Raw genomic sequence first — 16861 nt, forward strand, 5'->3', positions numbered from 1 at the left:
AAGTTCACTCTCAATTGTGATTTATGTTTCTCTGTCACGTCGACACTGTAGCTTCGTGTAGCCCTCTGCTTCGACGCCTGACTCGTGTCTCCAAAGAATCCTGACTACGCATTAGAAGAATAAATTCAGCTTCGGAATTTGTCAGCAGACGTTTCACCAAGATCTGTTTAGATCCTCTGCACTTCATTGGGACTCTACTTGATTCGCGCTACCAAAATATTTACTTGAATGTGGGATTAAGTACAATACATGATACACGCTGCAAAGGATGCAGAGAACCTGCTTGGAGACTGAGAAGAGCGTAGGAGATGGATAGCAGAGTGAACAATGTGAGATTGTCAGGAACAGACTTCATCAAAAACTTAAATACACTGTGGGGCGGATTCACTGAGATCTGAAATAAAGGGTATTAAACCAGGTGGGTCCCTAAATCCTTTGGTGGCGCTGTTTCCTCACCTGCTACCTACCGTAAATTGGTGCACGTGTAGACGTGGTTGAGACCGCCCTATTTAAATGAACGTTTTGCTCTTTCAACGTGAAAAGAAGCACAAAATTACATTTGAGGAAGTAAAATTGGAGGCATATGGACTTCGTCTGCTGCACAAACATTCAATAATGTAGAAAACAAAATAAACAAATACAAGTGTTGTTTATTAACCTTTAAAACTTAATTTTATTTCCCCCCTAATTTAATGTGGCTGTTTTGTCAGTTTCTGTAACTTTGCTCTCATCAGCCCCTGGAAAACATCATCCAGCAGGTCTGAGCAGCGCTGTGTCACGCACACTCAAGATGTGAAAATTGTTCCATCGCTGTGAAAATTGTTCCATCGCTGCGTAAATTACACAGCTGATTCTGGTCTGACACTCCTTGCCATCAATGCAACACAAGAGTTTCACAGTCAAAACATGGAGAGGAAAACACTGATGAAGTGCATTGTGCCCACTGCATTAATTTATTTGCATTTCCCCCTCCCATTTTTTTGCCCCATTTATGAGTTGCGCCTACATTACATATTCATGAGAGGGAAACGCGCTAAATGGATTGTGGGCACATTGTGACGCGCTGAACATGCGCAGTCCTGATTCTCAGGGGTTTGTACCCCTTATTAGCGGGTGAAGTGACGTTTGCACACGTTTTAATAACCCTAAACCTTTAGTGAATCCGCCCCTTTGTGTTTTGATGAGAGAATATATTTGTTTTTACTCTTTAAGAAGCCCTAGCCTGTACATTATTATTTAATGTATAATGGGGTCAAGTTAAACATTTTATTTGGTATTTTATTTTATATTGAGCATTTTTTCAAATTCATTTATTCTTTGAAAAACGTTAATATTAATTCATGCAATTGCAATTTTTTCATTTTAGTGAGGTTTGTACATAGTCAGAGCCAGAAATGCATAATAATAATTGGCATGACTATTTATTTCGGTGTTTTGGTTTTGTCATTTTCGGTTTTCTGTTTCGGCCAATAATTTTCTTTTTTGTGCATCCCTGCTCTTATTATGTGACCAAGTGTTTCTGTGTCTGTTTTCAGGTACTAACAGGTGGAGAGATGAGGGTGGGCTGGGCCAGGCCAGGATGTCTGCCAGACCGGGAGCTTGGATCTGATGACCAGGCCTTTGTGTTTGATGGCTTTAAGGTTATTAAAGTCCAGCACACTGCTTCAATCATCATTTGGTTTTTTCTGTTTTTTTCCTCCATCAGTGTTTCAAATTATTGAAAAAAAAATATCAGGAGTCCAATAAATTGATACAAATTGGTTATGGTATTTGAATATATTGGAGCTGAGTTCTTCTGGTCAGCTGGGAGCTACTGGTTGCTGCTGTCATGGTGAACTAGATGCTCTCATCCAATAAACAGTCACTCCAGCAATAATAGTAGCGTCTTGCATCATCAAGATAAAAAGTGATTGGATGTTGCATGTTGCTTGTGTTGGTTCCAGGTGCAGCGCTGGCATCAGGGCAATGAGCATTTTGGGCGTGCGTGGCAGCCGGGGGACGTGGTAGGCTGCATGGTGGACCTGAATGAGCTCACGATGATGTTTACACTGAATGGGGAAGTTCTACTTGATGATTCTGGATCCGAGCTGGCCTTCAAAGACTTTGACGAGAGTGAAGGTCAGTATCGTCTCTCTCCCAAAAACAGCTCAATTTATGAGTCATTCCTCAGAGATTCTCAACTTTTTGCTGATGTTTGAAGCTATATTACCAGTGCATCTTTACAGTGGCGTCATCCATTGGCTTATTTAGGGAGTACTTAAACCCCTGCTTTCTGCTGAGCTGCCACTAAGAGGGAAATTAAAAAAATACTTTGATTATGGGCGTTACTGCTGTGGCAGTCAGACACGCCCAGTCAGGCAGCACATAGCGCTGTGCACACAGACAGATGGTAATGCACACAGTGATGTGTCTGTTCACACACATATAGTGAGTTCACAGCTAAGATGTGTCACTACAACCACAGGCACACACAATCACAACGTGAAGCTCTCACACAGCCCTACAGCCCTTTCTCCCACCACCTCACGGACATAGTGATAAGACGTACACACATGTCCGTACACATGCAGAGACAGATGATAATACACTCATGATGTGTCTGTAAATACACACATAACTTGATAAATCATTTGATTAGCACAGAATCTGCACTTTATAGAAGCAGAGTCAACAACGTCACTGCTACAGCGGCTGTTTCACACGGAACACAGTGAACTTCCTCCTTTAGGCTGTCAATCAATATTCACTGAGGGCTGTGATTGGAGGAAACCCTCCTCCCTCCTCTCAGTTTTCATATGAGGCCAAAAGTGAAAATTGATGAACCAGGAGAAACCAAAGAATACGTCTCAGCCAATAGCAAAATTAATATGCAATAGCTGGCGTTCAACCCTTAGAGGCCAGTAACTCTGACATTTTACAACTAAACTTTACTTTACAACTAAAATTAAAACACAAATGTTAAAGGTTTTTGGGTTTAGATACTCTTTAAGTAAGAAATACAGGGTAACATACTGCTGTTACTGTTCTCTAATTTCTGAACAAAATACTACGTTAAAAGTATAATGTATTCTCTATTTATTTACCAATAAACTTTCCTAAATTCTGTCTTGTATTTAATAAATTAATAATCCAAAGGAAATATCATAAAAATACAGAACGGTCATGGAAAATATATTCCATATATATGTTTGTTGAGGCATTGAGTTTAATTACTGTATTAAAAAAAAAACCTCGCCCTGTATTACCACTTAATTCTATCTGAACAGCCAAAACCAATATTTGTTTTAGTTTCCACTCCGGCCACTTAATGCATATATATACAATATTTATTAAAGAAAATGAAACAAATATAATTTTTTTTTATCAAAAGCAGCTGTATTTCAAGCAGCAGAAATAACATTTGTTTCTATGTGCAGCTGGCTGCACACACATTTATACATGTATACATGTGTTATTTTAGTTTCACTTTTATCCCCACATTAAAAATAGAACAAAATTAGGTTTTTATCACTTGAAGAATGTAGCCAGAGTCCGCCCCATTCTCTCTCAGACCCACACGGAGATGCTAATGCATGCTTTTATCACCAGTCGAATTGACTGCTGTAATGCCCTGCTGTCTGGTTTTCCCAAAAAGAGTTTTTCAAGTTTGCAATTACTCCAGAATTCAGCAGCACGTGTCCTTGATAAAGACCAGGAGGCGGGAACACAATATACCGGTCTTCTGGTGCTGGCCTTTTAGTAATCCCTACAGTTAGGACACGCTCTCACGGTGAGGCTTTGTTCCAGTTTTATGGCCCCCGTCTATGGAACAGTCTGCCGGAGCACCTCAGGGCTGCAGAGAACGTTCATATTTTTACAGGCTCAAGACCCACCTTTTCAATTTAGCTTTTCACTAATTATTTATTCGTTTTAGGATTGTTATCTTTCATCTTTTTATTGTTATCTTTTGTTGTTTTTATACTTTTAGGATTGTTGTTTTTTATGTTGTTTTAGGATTACTATACTATCCCAGTGTTTCCTCAGAGGGAGTCCTCTGCTCTAGGGGCTATGATGAGTCGTGGCTGCAGTGGTGCTGTATCGTGGCCCTCAGTGTTGTTTAATGGTTTCTAAATTGTGGATGTATTTGTGAATGTTTTTTATGACAAATCTCTTCTCATACTACAAGTTTTAACAGATAGAAAACTGATGAGCATTGATAAAAACAGTAACAGTCAATGGCTCTGATCAAATTAAAGATTCACACAAGGTGAGCTTTGTAGCTTTCATCATTTTTTTTGTCAACCCATCGTGTTGCCTTTGAAATCACTTGGTCTTCTGTCACTTGCTGTATGAAGCTTATTGTATTTAAATATATATATGTATATACAGTATATATATAGGTTGTCATAAATAAGTATACAGCAAACAAAAGAAACTTCTGTCTTAGCCAAAAAAAAACCCAAATCAAACACAATCTAAATCAGTGTGAAAGTGTTATTTGTGTGATTACATCATGCGGAGTTGTAACTACTATAATCACAAATGTCTACCCTAGGGTTCATTCCTGTGTGCAGTCTGGGAGTGTGTCAGGTGGGCCGGATGAATTTTGGTAAAGATGTCAGCACTCTAAGGTACTTCACTATATGTGGCCTTCAAGAAGGCTACGAGCCGTTTGCCGTCAACATGAACAGAGATATCACCATGTGGCTCAGCAAAAAGCTGCCTCAGTTTGTGCCCGTTCCTCCAGACCACCCACACATCGAGGTGAGCCAACTTTAATTTTTAAGAACATTTCAGAGCTGTATCAAGTATGTAAAGACGTCAGGTTTCTCAATACATGATTGTATTCCAGGTGACAAGAATGGATGGGACAATCGAGTCATGTCCATGTCTGAAGGTCACCCAAAGGTCATTTGGCTCACAGAACAGCAGCACGGACATTACCTTCTATAGACTGAGCATGCCCATAGAATGTGCTGAATCTAGATCTCCACCCAACTTCTTCTCACCAATTAAGGTAATAGCTGTGTGTAAATGTATTACTAAAATCTCCTGTGCAATCGTTTGTTGTTGTTGTTATAAGGCCAAGCCCTATATGCAACAAACTTTTAGTTCCTTATTTCACTGCTGCTAGTCTCTGGGAAATCTGTGTAGCTCTGTGTTTCAGGAGATTATTTTATGTGCAAAATATGGAAGCAGTTGTATTCTACAGCCCTGTTTCTCATTTCCAGAGTTAAACTGCATTTAAGCAAGGTGTCGCTTTTGCCTAAAGTAGTCGTGATGTTCTGAAACAGTATGCACGACGTAAATGTCATTTTTTGCATTTTTGTGGAATTAGGTTGCTTTCTGAACAGCACACTGACAGTTGCTGCTAAACCTGCTGAAGATGGAGAAGTGCAATGCCAGTTTCTAGAACAGAGGAGAAACAGAGGCAGACTGTACCCGTTACATGCACATAATAAAAATAATGGATTGGATTTTATATAGCGCTTTTTCATAGACACTCAAAGTGCTTCGCATTGATGTGCATTATTCTTTCACTCCACATACAGTGGTGGTAAGCTACTATTGTAGCCACAGCTGCCCTGGGGAAGACTGACAGAAGCGAGGCTGCCGTAGTGCACCATCGATCCCTCCATCCACCACCAACACTGACTCACTCACCACATTCATATTAGGCATTGTGGATAAAGTGCTTTGCCCAAGGACACAACAACAATGACTTGGCTAGAGCAGAATTTAAACCCCCAACCCTTTGGTTATTGGACAACCCACTCTACACACACACACCCTCCCCTGCATTAACGTATAAATATGATACTTTACTTTCCCATTGTTGGACTAGTTGGGTATAATTAACATGGTCTGTCTAATGATTGGTTTTAAAAGCAAGTAGCGACAATGATTTCCTATTGTCATGTTATGTTCAACAATATTATGAACGTAGAGCTGTAATCAGGCATCAAGTTGATGCAGCCGTAACGAGTTGCAGCCCGACACATTCAGACGTGCGCTCAAGAACATTATTTATACATCAGAGGCCAGTATTTCATTCACTTCCTCAGCATCCGTTGGCATATCTTTGTCACGCTAGTTGAAGCACATCACTGCCCCGCCAGAATTCAGAAACGATGGAACATTGCTAGATAATTAATAAGGAAATAAGGTAATAAACAACTAAAGAGCAAACTATTTACTGTGATTGTGTGTGTGCATTTGTGTGTGTGGTTTTTCTAGGAACTAGAGGACTTTGAAACTGTGTCAGACTTTGAGGTGTTGATGAAGTCACCTCATGGACACAATGGTCCAAGTGGACTCGACAGAGACGAATTCAACAACCATAAAGATTACACTCAGGAAAAACCCTCCAAGCTCAAACAGCGGTAAATCATTGTTCTACTAACTCTAGTTTTCTCATGGCATAATTTCACTCGGTAAGCGTTGTCAATAAACCCCCTCCAATGATCTTCCAGGTTTACCCTGAAGAGAAACAAGCCAGACAACAGTAGTCCTTTATCAACACGTCTGACTGAAGAGCTCATTCCTGAAGACAGAGATGGTTATGACTTCCTTACACAAGTCTCTACGGTCAGTCTTTTACCACTGGATGTTATAAAGAAGAGCTAGATAAACTTTCAAAAATAATCACACTTGAAGATCCACAGGCTGTCATATTAAGGACATCTTGTCCCATGTAACCCATGTATAGAAACTGGAGTGAGCGTGGAAATGTGCGGTCTTTCACATCAAGTCCTGAGGTGGTGTACGTACATTTCTACATACAGTAGTTGATGCTTTAAATTCCAAGGATTTATGAGACACACTATCAAAATAATACAATACATTCACACATGAACCTCTGAGATGCTGTTGACCTTTATTATTTACAATTTGTTTTTGAGTTAAAGTTTATTTTACAGTATATTTTGTATCTGTCTAATTTGAGTCAGCCACATGTTGTTCACTACCTGTCAGAGCTCTGTGTGCTGGGATCTCCATGCAGGTGGTACCAGCCATCCTCTGAGTAACAGACATGGTTATGTCTGAACTCTTCATTAATGCTTTCAGTCCAGGATCATTAACACACACACACGCACACACACGCACTCCAACAGACTGTTCACCGCGACCAACCAGTACATGACGTGTGTGCGTGAGGGGGATCGGCGGTAGACGGGACTCGGTGGAGTTGGCGTTTGACGTATTAGAACAGAGACAAACATTAAGCCTGATGTACGCGATCAGAATGTCATATTTTGCAATTATTACCGGTATTATTATTCTTAACACACCCACAGTCAAGCATTCAGTGAACTGTGTGTCTATATTATTTCAAGTATCTTCACTGTTGAATCCTTTCTTGTCATACATGTTGCTGTTGGTCTCATAATTTAAAAAATCCTCATCTTTCCTGTGTTGCTGGTGGTTAGATCGCAGCTGTTTCTGAGCATGTTGAGGGGAATCCCAGTGTCGATCTCATTTCAATATGATTTACATATGTAAATAGGGGCGTGAACACGTGCACTCACATCCACGCTGATTCAGGTGTTCAAAGGATAGATGCGTGGATCCAGTCCTACGCACAGATTCAAACATCTGCATTTTTACGAGTGTACCCCTGTCTCTGTATCAAGACGTACGCTTTTTTCACACCATTTTTCATGGAAGTCTTTGTACTACTCGGCCACTTCTTTTACTTTGGTGCTCTCCACCACTTTTGTGCACACATTCTTGGTGAATCACATGCAACAGGCGGACACAGCACATGTATTCTAATTTAGCACCCTTTATTTGGGTCAATCAGACCCTGGGAGTTTAGCTGCTCTGAGAGGATCCAACCAGGTTTTACCACTATTTTAAAACAATGCTGCCAATTTGCAATTTTACTACTTAAACTTATCACACAGAACTTGTGTCTTTGTCTCTGCAGCACTACTACTCTGTCCGAATCTTCCCTGGTCAGGAGCCCAGCAGTGTGTGGGTAGGCTGGGTCACATCTGACTTCCACCAGCATGATCTGGGTTTTGAGCTGCACAGGGTCCGGACGGTCACCGTCACCCTGGGAGACGAGAAAGGCAAAGTGCACGAGAGGTTAACGTCACACTTTTAGCTTTTGGGAAGAGGAAGGTTATGACTTGGGGTGCTTACTGTGTGGCCCTTTGAGTTTCCGCTGTTGGTTATCTCTTAAAACACTAACCATAGCCATTGTAATGTCCAGGCATGGAACAAAAAGTGTCCCAAACTCTGCCATATCCCATGCAGCGCTGATTCCACTTGCTGCTGCTGCTTCATCTGCCCTGGACATGATTTGTTAGATTACTGTGACTGTCATAATCAAGTTGGTTGTTTTGATGGTTCTTAATTCAGTCATTGTAACATTAGATTGTCCTGTTGTGCATCCAGTAATCCAGTGATTTCAGATGGGCGGATCTTTCAGGAGGTCTGTTATCCCGCTCTTTGTGATGAGAGTGAACTTTTTCTCTGCAGTGTAAAACGTAACAACTGCTACATGGTGTGGGCTGGAGAGAGCAGTAGTCCTGGTCAGGGGAGAAACAACAATGGCTTAGAGATCGGCTGTATGGTTGATATCACTAATGGACTCCTGACTTTCACAGCCAATGGAAAGGAACTCAGCACATACTACCAGGTACTGCTTTATGTTGTTTCTTTTGATGGAAACACTGTTTCCTGATGCCAGTGGCCTCTTCGGGCAGCATTTTGCTCCCAGCAGCAAAGCACTAGAAGATTGAGAATAGCTTTAGTAGCACAATATCTGTTTGAGATGTGGACTTGGCCTCCAAATTCCCCAGATCATTTTACCCAAGTACTTATTTGACGAACAAAAACAGTCATCTGACAGACTCGCTAACGCCTTGGTTACAGATACCACAGTTCCCCTTCAGTGTGTAGTGGAGTCAATGCCTCACCTGAACTGGGCTGCTTGGTAGCTAACAGGATAGAACGCAGAATAGCAGGCAGATGCTAAGTTAGTGGTTACAGAGACATTTGGCTGTTGTTTAGTTTTGGCTTGTTAAAGAAAGTTTGATCTGTGTAATGTGTGAAGTGAGATCTAGGCCACGACCTTTCCTCTGTTACTCATCCTACCCACACTCCCCAGTTTTCATTGATGTTGCAGCGTCACCACTCATTGGGCATGCTGTCCTGTTTAGGTGGAGCCCAGTACTAAGTTGTTCCCTGCGGTTTTTGCCAAAGCCACCAGTCCCAATGTGTTCCAGTTTGAACTGGGCCGGGCTAAGGTAAGGAGCTCCAAATATTAATTTCGACCATTTATTTCCTGTATGTAGGTACATGTTTTGTTTTCCTGTTGTCTCTAACAAATATTACAAAGCACCAGACTTGTGCATAGTGATTTATTTTATTAAAACCTCTCACACCTGCAACACCAAAGTTTTCTGTGTGATTAGCCTGAATACAGCAGCCCTGATGTAAACTATCATTTCCTTTACTGCAGTGCTTTTTACTGTGGGACATACAGCTAGAAGGCCTTTGCATTTAAGGCTTTATCAACATTAAAATGACATGATTGGAAAATGTGTAAATGTGTCGGGTACTTTTTGATGTAGTTGAATTCGGAAATGAGGCAAAATATCTGCGTGGATTGTGATTCAAATGTGGTTCAATACATTATTAAATAGACATACAACCAGCCATACCATAGGTCGATTGAAAAAGGAAATCCATAACATTAAAAGTAAGTCATGAAGCTTGTTTCTTATTCTGATTGCACCTTTAAATGTTTTTTGGAGGTTTACAACTATCCTAAAGCCACACTCCTATAACTTTATTGATTTTGTCCCACCTCTTGAAGTTTGCTTAAAGGTAACTGTATTCACTCAGAAATAAATATAATCTGCTTATGACCCACAGTTCTTGGCGCTTGTAGTGTAGGGTTGTCATCATTCCAGGGCACAAAAGTGACTTCACTGAGTTATCTCGACATTAGAAATGACAGCAGGAGAAACACGTTAATAAAGCTGCAATAAAGCTTCAGCTCACATTACTGTAAACAATATACAAACAAATAATAAATGACTGATTGAATTAATGAAGGCTGGAGAGGCTTCTGTTGTTCTGGTTTTTGATTCTTTGTAGTCCTGATGCAGTATCAGTTTCTCCCTTTCAAAACCATTTTATTGTTTTTGTGTGATCTGCCTGTATGTTAAGGCCAGGTCACCCTGAAGGAAATGTGAGTAGCACCCAGACCTTTAATATCTGTATAATGAATAATCTTGGTAGCAGGAGCCTCCGTCTTCAAATAGTACAGGACCAAAGTAGGACCTCTCATCGACCCTGAAAAGAGTAGCAGGGGTGTGTTCAGGGGAGAAAGCAGTTGTTTGGAAAGCACCTACTATATATAATGCATTTGCTCCTTTGTCTGCTGTGAATTGTTCACTCGGTATAAATTTAAAAAAGATGTACAAACAGTAGAAGCAACTGTAACAAGTGTCTAACTAGGTTTGTCCTCTATTTATAATTTTTTAATGTGGATTTCTTTTCTAATGTCATCATTTCTTTAGACCAGGGGTGCCCAACCTTTTTGACTCACAAGCTACTTCTACCATGGAGAGCTCTTCATGAACTACTTTTTTTGGGGGGAGGTTAGAATTGTAAATAATCTGATCTTTCAATATTTCAACTATTACAATTATTACTAAATATTTGTATGTTATTGTTATTGTATTTGTTAAAAAACAATAATAATATTGAAGCAGTAACACTTAAAAACATTGATTTACGTTTATTTAAAAAATGTAATTACAATCAATAAAAGTATTTAAAAAATAAATTTTGTAAAAATGTAGCATTTTCATTTCATCATGGCAGAACCAAACCTGCGTGAAAGTGTAATGGTCAGCAGTTTGTTGATCTCAGATCATCTCACAGTTCTGTTCTAGCAGAATTATATGCACATTATACCAATCCACAAAAGCTTCAAACACAGTTGCTCACTTCATAAAGGCTCAGGTAGCAGAACACACAAATACCTTCTCTGCATTAACACAAATCTAGCGAGTTCTCTGAGAAGCTGCTGTTCATACAACTGAGAAGTAAAATGAGGAAAACCCGCGGAAAGCCGACTTAAACAAAGGAAAACACTTTGCAATCAAACCTGTATTGGTGACGGACTACATGGCTTATTACAGGAAGAAGCAGAATTGTTAGGTTCCATTTCTGGTAAACGTGACAGTGCCGTTCTCATTCATTTATGATGTCTTGTGGACCCTCGAATGTGATCGACACAAAATGCCTCTGCGATCGACGCTTTGGGCACCACTGCTTTGCCCACCTGCTCATGAGTACTATGGTCTGTGTCGATGCTGCCTGTAATCTGTCTCTGCTCTGTGATGTGTCTGTGCTGTCAGAATACCATGCCTCTGTCCGCTGGTCTGTTTAAAAGTGAGAAGAAGAACCCAGTTCCCCAGTGTCCACCAAGGCTTCATGTCCAGTTTCTCACACCTGTCCTGTGGAGTCGTGTTTGCAACCACTTCCTCAAGGTTGGTTTTATTTACTCGCAGGCTGTATGATGTTTGACTTATAAAATGCATGAGAAAAGCTACTAAAAGGCTAAATGTCCAATAAACAGCAATGGTAGAATACTGCTGTGTAACCATTCCACAACAGAATGACCCCCCGACAGAAAACATTGCACAGTGATGTCTGTATCATTTGATGCCAATATGGAAGGAAGACTGAATAATCAGAACCCCATCTGTTTAATTCAAAAGCCCTCAGTAAAAAATGACTGTGAATTACTTATATAGAAAATAAATTGTGAAATAGCAAGATAAAATAGAATGCAAGATGGGTTGATTCTTTGTGGGGGAAAGAATGTTGTAGCAAAAATATTGCATAAAAATCACAAATTATCTGTCAAACTATGCTAAAGGCAGCTCCGACCTGTGACTCTCGACCTTTAACCTCAACAGAATGAATCCACTAAATGAGCATCTATCAAACATTAGACATACATCAACTGTAGCAGGAGTAAGAGTCATTTAAGTTTAAAGCCTTTACATTAAGAAATTAAACTTAGATAAAAAACATATTGCAGAAGGTAAATTGTGTTTTTATTTTACCATAAGTAAAAATACTAACAATTGCTTTTTGTTTCCACCAGGTTTCTGTATCAAAAGTGAATGACCGACATGGCTGGTCTGTTCAATGTAACCAACCACTGCAGTTCATGTCCCTACACATACCTGAGGAGAACAGGTGGAACGCACGCACATATGGGGGGTGGAGCCATTCTAAATTAATGCGCACCAGTCTAATGAACGCGTAAACGAATGCGTACCCTGCCAGTCTGATTTACATTTCCTATAGACTTAGAATGGGTACTCGGGCACAATGCACAAGTCACATCCAGATGTGTGCTTGCAGACTTGTTAACGTTTGCAGATGCTTTAATGTGCATACACATGCACACATACGCCACAGCTGGATGTGCACCTAACAAACATAAATGTATCAGTCACACGTAGACGCAGGTGTGGTGTGAGTGAAGCTCCAGCGATCAGGTGTGCTTCACTATCAGTGACCGTCTACATGACATGTAAACACATTCTTAGGCCTGCCGGCATGTACACGTGTGCAGGTATGTAAGTGTGTGTGTGAGTGTATAACGGACCACCATTTAGTCCGGTTACAGTCTGTGTCACGACACCCGTCCATAGAGTGATAGTGACTGTAGTGTTACACTCTGAGTCAGATCGTTGCTGTGATTGGACAGGATACAACACTCACACTTATAGACGTACACGCATGTACGCGCCTGCACTCGTAAGCCCCTAACAATTTTTTAAAAAGTGTTTACATGTTACGTGATTGATAGTGAAGCGCACCTGATTGCTATAGCTTCAGTCACGCCACACCTGCCACTACACCTAACTACTTAAATTAGGTGAGTTTAGTGAAAGTTAGGCAGGCAGGTACACGTGTGATGGACTGGTGGGCATGAATTTAGAATGGATTCACCCCCCATACACACACACACACACACACACACACACACACACACACACACACACACACACACACACACACACACACACACACACACACACACACACACACACACAGGTTTTCTCATCTGTTCATCATCACGCTCTTGTGTCCTCTCTAGGTCAGTGGACATTCTGGAGCTTTCTGAGCAGAGGAATTTATTAAAGTTCCATTATCACACATTGAGATTGTACTCTGCGATCTGTGCACTGGGAAACAACCGTGTTGCTCACGTCCTCTGCTCCCACGTTGACCAGCCTCAGCTCCTGCAGGCCATAGAGAACAAGTACATGCCAGGTACTGTTCATACTGTCTAATGGAAAAGGACAAACTCATACTCTGTGCCCTGCCCAAGCACATTTGTCAGCTATATTTTGGATTGTTTGGTTTGATTGGGGCCCTTGAGCCCAAAAGTGGTGGAAAGAGTTTATAAGTTCCGAAAATGTATTGAAAGTGGAAAAAATTTGCAGAAAAGGCATTTATATTTGATGGAAAAGTGGCAGAAATGGGAGTAATGTAGCAAAATGCATTAAAAGGAGCTAAAATATGGCAAGTCTGGTGTAGTTGCAGAAAAAGGGTAAAAATAAGCAAACAAATGGGCTCAAACCTCCCAGTTTCTCACGACCCCAAATCTCGATATTTTGCCCAGGTCAAATGTTTGGGGCTGAGATTTCTCAGAAAATGCGTGAATGAGCCTGATCACCTACTTGATGTGTAAAAACAAAATGATTAAGCTAAATGTTGTTGTCTAACATGTCTTGCAGGTCTGTTACGTGCTGGTTACTATGACCTCCTCATTGACATCCACCTAAGAAGCTACGCTACTGCTCGGCTAATGATGAACAATGAATACATTGTTCCTATGACTGATGAAACAAAGAGCATTACGCTGTTTCCAGATGAGAACAAAAAACACGGCTTACCAGGAATCGGACTCAGCACATCCCTGAGACCCAGAATGCACTTCTCCTCCACAAGTTTTGTATGTAATCATGGGGCATCAGGTCGTAACAATACAAACAGTGGATCAGGAACAGAAGAGTGCCTCCAGTACAGCCCAGAGTTTCCATTGGACGTACTGAAGATAAAGACCATTGAGATGCTGACGGAGGCGGTGCGGGAGGGAAGCATGCATGTACGAGATCCAATAGGAGGCAGCACTGAGTTTCTCTTTGTGCCTCTTATCAAACTTTTTTACACAATGCTTATTATGGGAGTCTTCCAAAATGGAGACCTAAAGAACATCCTTCGACTTATTGAGCCGTCGGTGTTCTCGGAATGGCGTGTGGGGCAGGAGGCCCATTGCATCAATCAAAATAAAATGACAAAGGAAAAAACTGAAGCTGCCAAAGATGCAGGAGGAAAGAACCTCCCTAAAGAAGGACTGTTGCAGATGAAACTATTGGAACCTGTAAAACTGCAGGTATGGTTCTTTAAAGCTTTACCCTAACTTCTGTATTTATTTGCCATAATAGCCATGTTTGATTTCCACCTCTAATGATAGGGTTGATTCCTGGTAAGCTTAGTGAGGGTGATCGGACTCAGTCTTTCTTTAAAGATCTTTAACCTTTCATTGAAGGCTTCTGCAATTCTGAAACAGATAGTTTCAGTGTCCAGTATTTGATCTGGAGATACTGAGTTTTAAAGGGATCTTCCAATGATTGTACAAATTAGAAGATATATGCCTGACAAAACACATTTTATTTAATTGTCTTTTAAAATGGGACAACTTTACAATTTAAAATCCTATTTCCACCATCTTGAATTCACGTGATTGATGATGTCACAAGGCCCTACTGCCTATAAACATCCCATTGTTTTCTATTGTAGTGAAACATTCAGCCTGATTTCTAGATACTTTAACCTGCTTTTTCGATCAAAATGCAAACTTGTGCTCATTTTGGTTGCTCTAAAAAACCAGGAAAAGTTAAAGATGCTGATGTATTAGGGATGGGAATAGGTAAGAATTTAGCGATTCCGATTCCATTATCGTTACTGCTTATTGATTCAATTCCTTACCGATTCTATTATCGATTCTCATTGGGTGAGGGAATTAAATAATACAAATGGATTTGTTTGCTTTAACTCTTTATTATATTATCTTTGTCTCTTTAATTTCCTGCAGGAATATCAGCTCTCTTTTAATCCACCAGATATAGATCGTTTTCACTGGATAAAAATATATACAAAAGCACCATATAAAACTGATGAATTATTATTATTATTATTAGGTAACACTATGATTATTATTACAACATATGACACATTTTGGCTACAAACATTTGAGAATATTTACACTGCTCCTTTTGAACTTGAACATCTTGATCCAAAACTAATTCAGACATAAAACAAATAATTATTCTGTAAGAAAAGAACATATGAACCAAAAGTACAGCTGCAATTATTATAATTTATAATTGGTGAAGCTTTATTTTATCCTTTGTTTACATTTCTATAAATGGACCTTCAGAGACGCCGTCCCCGTTGTTGCGTGCGTGCATGCGATGCCTGCGTGCGTGCAGTGCCTGCGTGCGTGCGGTGCCTGCGTGCGTAGTAGACAATGAAGCAGAGAAGAAGAGCTTTCCTAAGGGGCCTTTACTCTCCCTTAAACAGTGCACTCTGATGGCGAAGCTAGCGAGTAATAAAGGACAATTGGAGACAGAAATCCTGAGGATAGAAGGGCTGCCAGTCCGCCCAATATATCTTCCAATAAGTATATTTAAAAGATTTTAGGGTATTTGTGGAGGATCCCTTTATCATAATGAGTCAATGGGCTGCTCACTCAGGGCTCTATTTTCCCATGTGCGTAAGTCCAAAAAGCCGCGCAGCGGCGCTGTTTTTGGCTGTGTGCTATTCTCCCCCTGTACTTAAGTCAGTCGCTGCGCGCCTTCATCCCAGTTACGCACTGTGGGTGGAGCAGTCCTGAAATGTGGGTGTTCCCATTCAAATCTGGCTTTACACGCATTCTCCGCATTCTCCCTGGAATAAGTGCAGCGCCCCAATAAAGTGAAACATTATATTGCACTAGAAATATGGACATAGTTACATTTGAAGCCACACGGACCCGTGCGTTGAGCAGCAGCAGCTGTGATCACTCAGCTGCTGCTGTGTAATTAATTAAAACTCTGACAGATCAGGTCGCTTTAAACAATTTATATTTAAAACGAAGAGTTACGAATGTAACTATGGTTCTGTAAATCCCGAATGATCCCCAGAGGCGGTGCTGTAAGCACTGAATATTCCCCTTCGCGCATGCGCAGTACGAGTATGTATACCAACAATGTCACCCATGACCCCTGGATGACCCGGAGGAAGTTTATATCTTCAGGTATCACTCCAGGGCACTTTCCTACAGAATCTTCTCGCGAGCACACGAGGATACACGAGTGACAAAGAGCTCTGGTGGTCATTCGGGATTCATAGAACCATAGTTACATTCGTAACTCTTCGTTCTATTTCATCCCTGCTGACCGCCAGAGGCAGTGCTTTAAGCACTGACGTAACAACACTCCTGGTAGAGTGGCACCGTACACCAGACGGGAGAGATGGTTACTTGCCCGATATGCATGGGCAATCACATCGACAATCCAGTGGGACAGGCGCTGTTTGGAGACAGCACCACCCCTGTTTGGGCCACCATAACAGAGAAAGAGCTGATCAGACCCCCGAAAACCTACAGTAGCTGCAATGTAGGCTCTCAGGGCGCGCACTGTGCACAACATGTCAGACTGGACCCCTGGCTCCACGGAAGAAGGGTTGAACCGTGCCAGCCGAATGGGCTGGTTGAGGTGAACGCGGGACAGCACCTTAGGGAGAAAAGCTGTGTTCGGCCACAGAGTGACTCCCGAGCCGTCCGAAT

The 16861-nt window shown here is 41.1% G+C and overlaps 1 protein-coding gene across 6 annotated transcripts in view; it reads left to right on the forward strand.

The window, feature by feature from the left end:
- ryr2a (ryanodine receptor 2a (cardiac)) overlaps positions 1-16861 on the forward strand; it is a 187219-nt gene that overhangs the window by 69199 nt on the left and 101159 nt on the right. For all 6 annotated transcript variants that reach the window (XM_028475694.1, XM_028475696.1, XM_028475700.1 and 3 more), the window contains exons 27-39: positions 1536-1640; positions 1944-2118; positions 4535-4743; positions 4832-4996; positions 6217-6362; positions 6453-6567; positions 7910-8070; positions 8467-8626; positions 9150-9236; positions 11364-11495; positions 12119-12213; positions 13124-13299; positions 13767-14425. In XM_028475694.1, the coding sequence (XP_028331495.1) occupies positions 1536-1640; positions 1944-2118; positions 4535-4743; positions 4832-4996; positions 6217-6362; positions 6453-6567; positions 7910-8070; positions 8467-8626; positions 9150-9236; positions 11364-11495; positions 12119-12213; positions 13124-13299; positions 13767-14425 (2385 nt within the window). The remainder of the gene's footprint in view (positions 1-1535; positions 1641-1943; positions 2119-4534; positions 4744-4831; positions 4997-6216; positions 6363-6452; positions 6568-7909; positions 8071-8466; positions 8627-9149; positions 9237-11363; positions 11496-12118; positions 12214-13123; positions 13300-13766; positions 14426-16861) is intronic.

The sequence above is a fragment of the Gouania willdenowi genome, chromosome 19, assembly GCF_900634775.1.
Source record: "Gouania willdenowi chromosome 19, fGouWil2.1, whole genome shotgun sequence".
Classification (NCBI taxonomy): Eukaryota; Metazoa; Chordata; class Actinopteri; order Blenniiformes; family Gobiesocidae; genus Gouania; species Gouania willdenowi.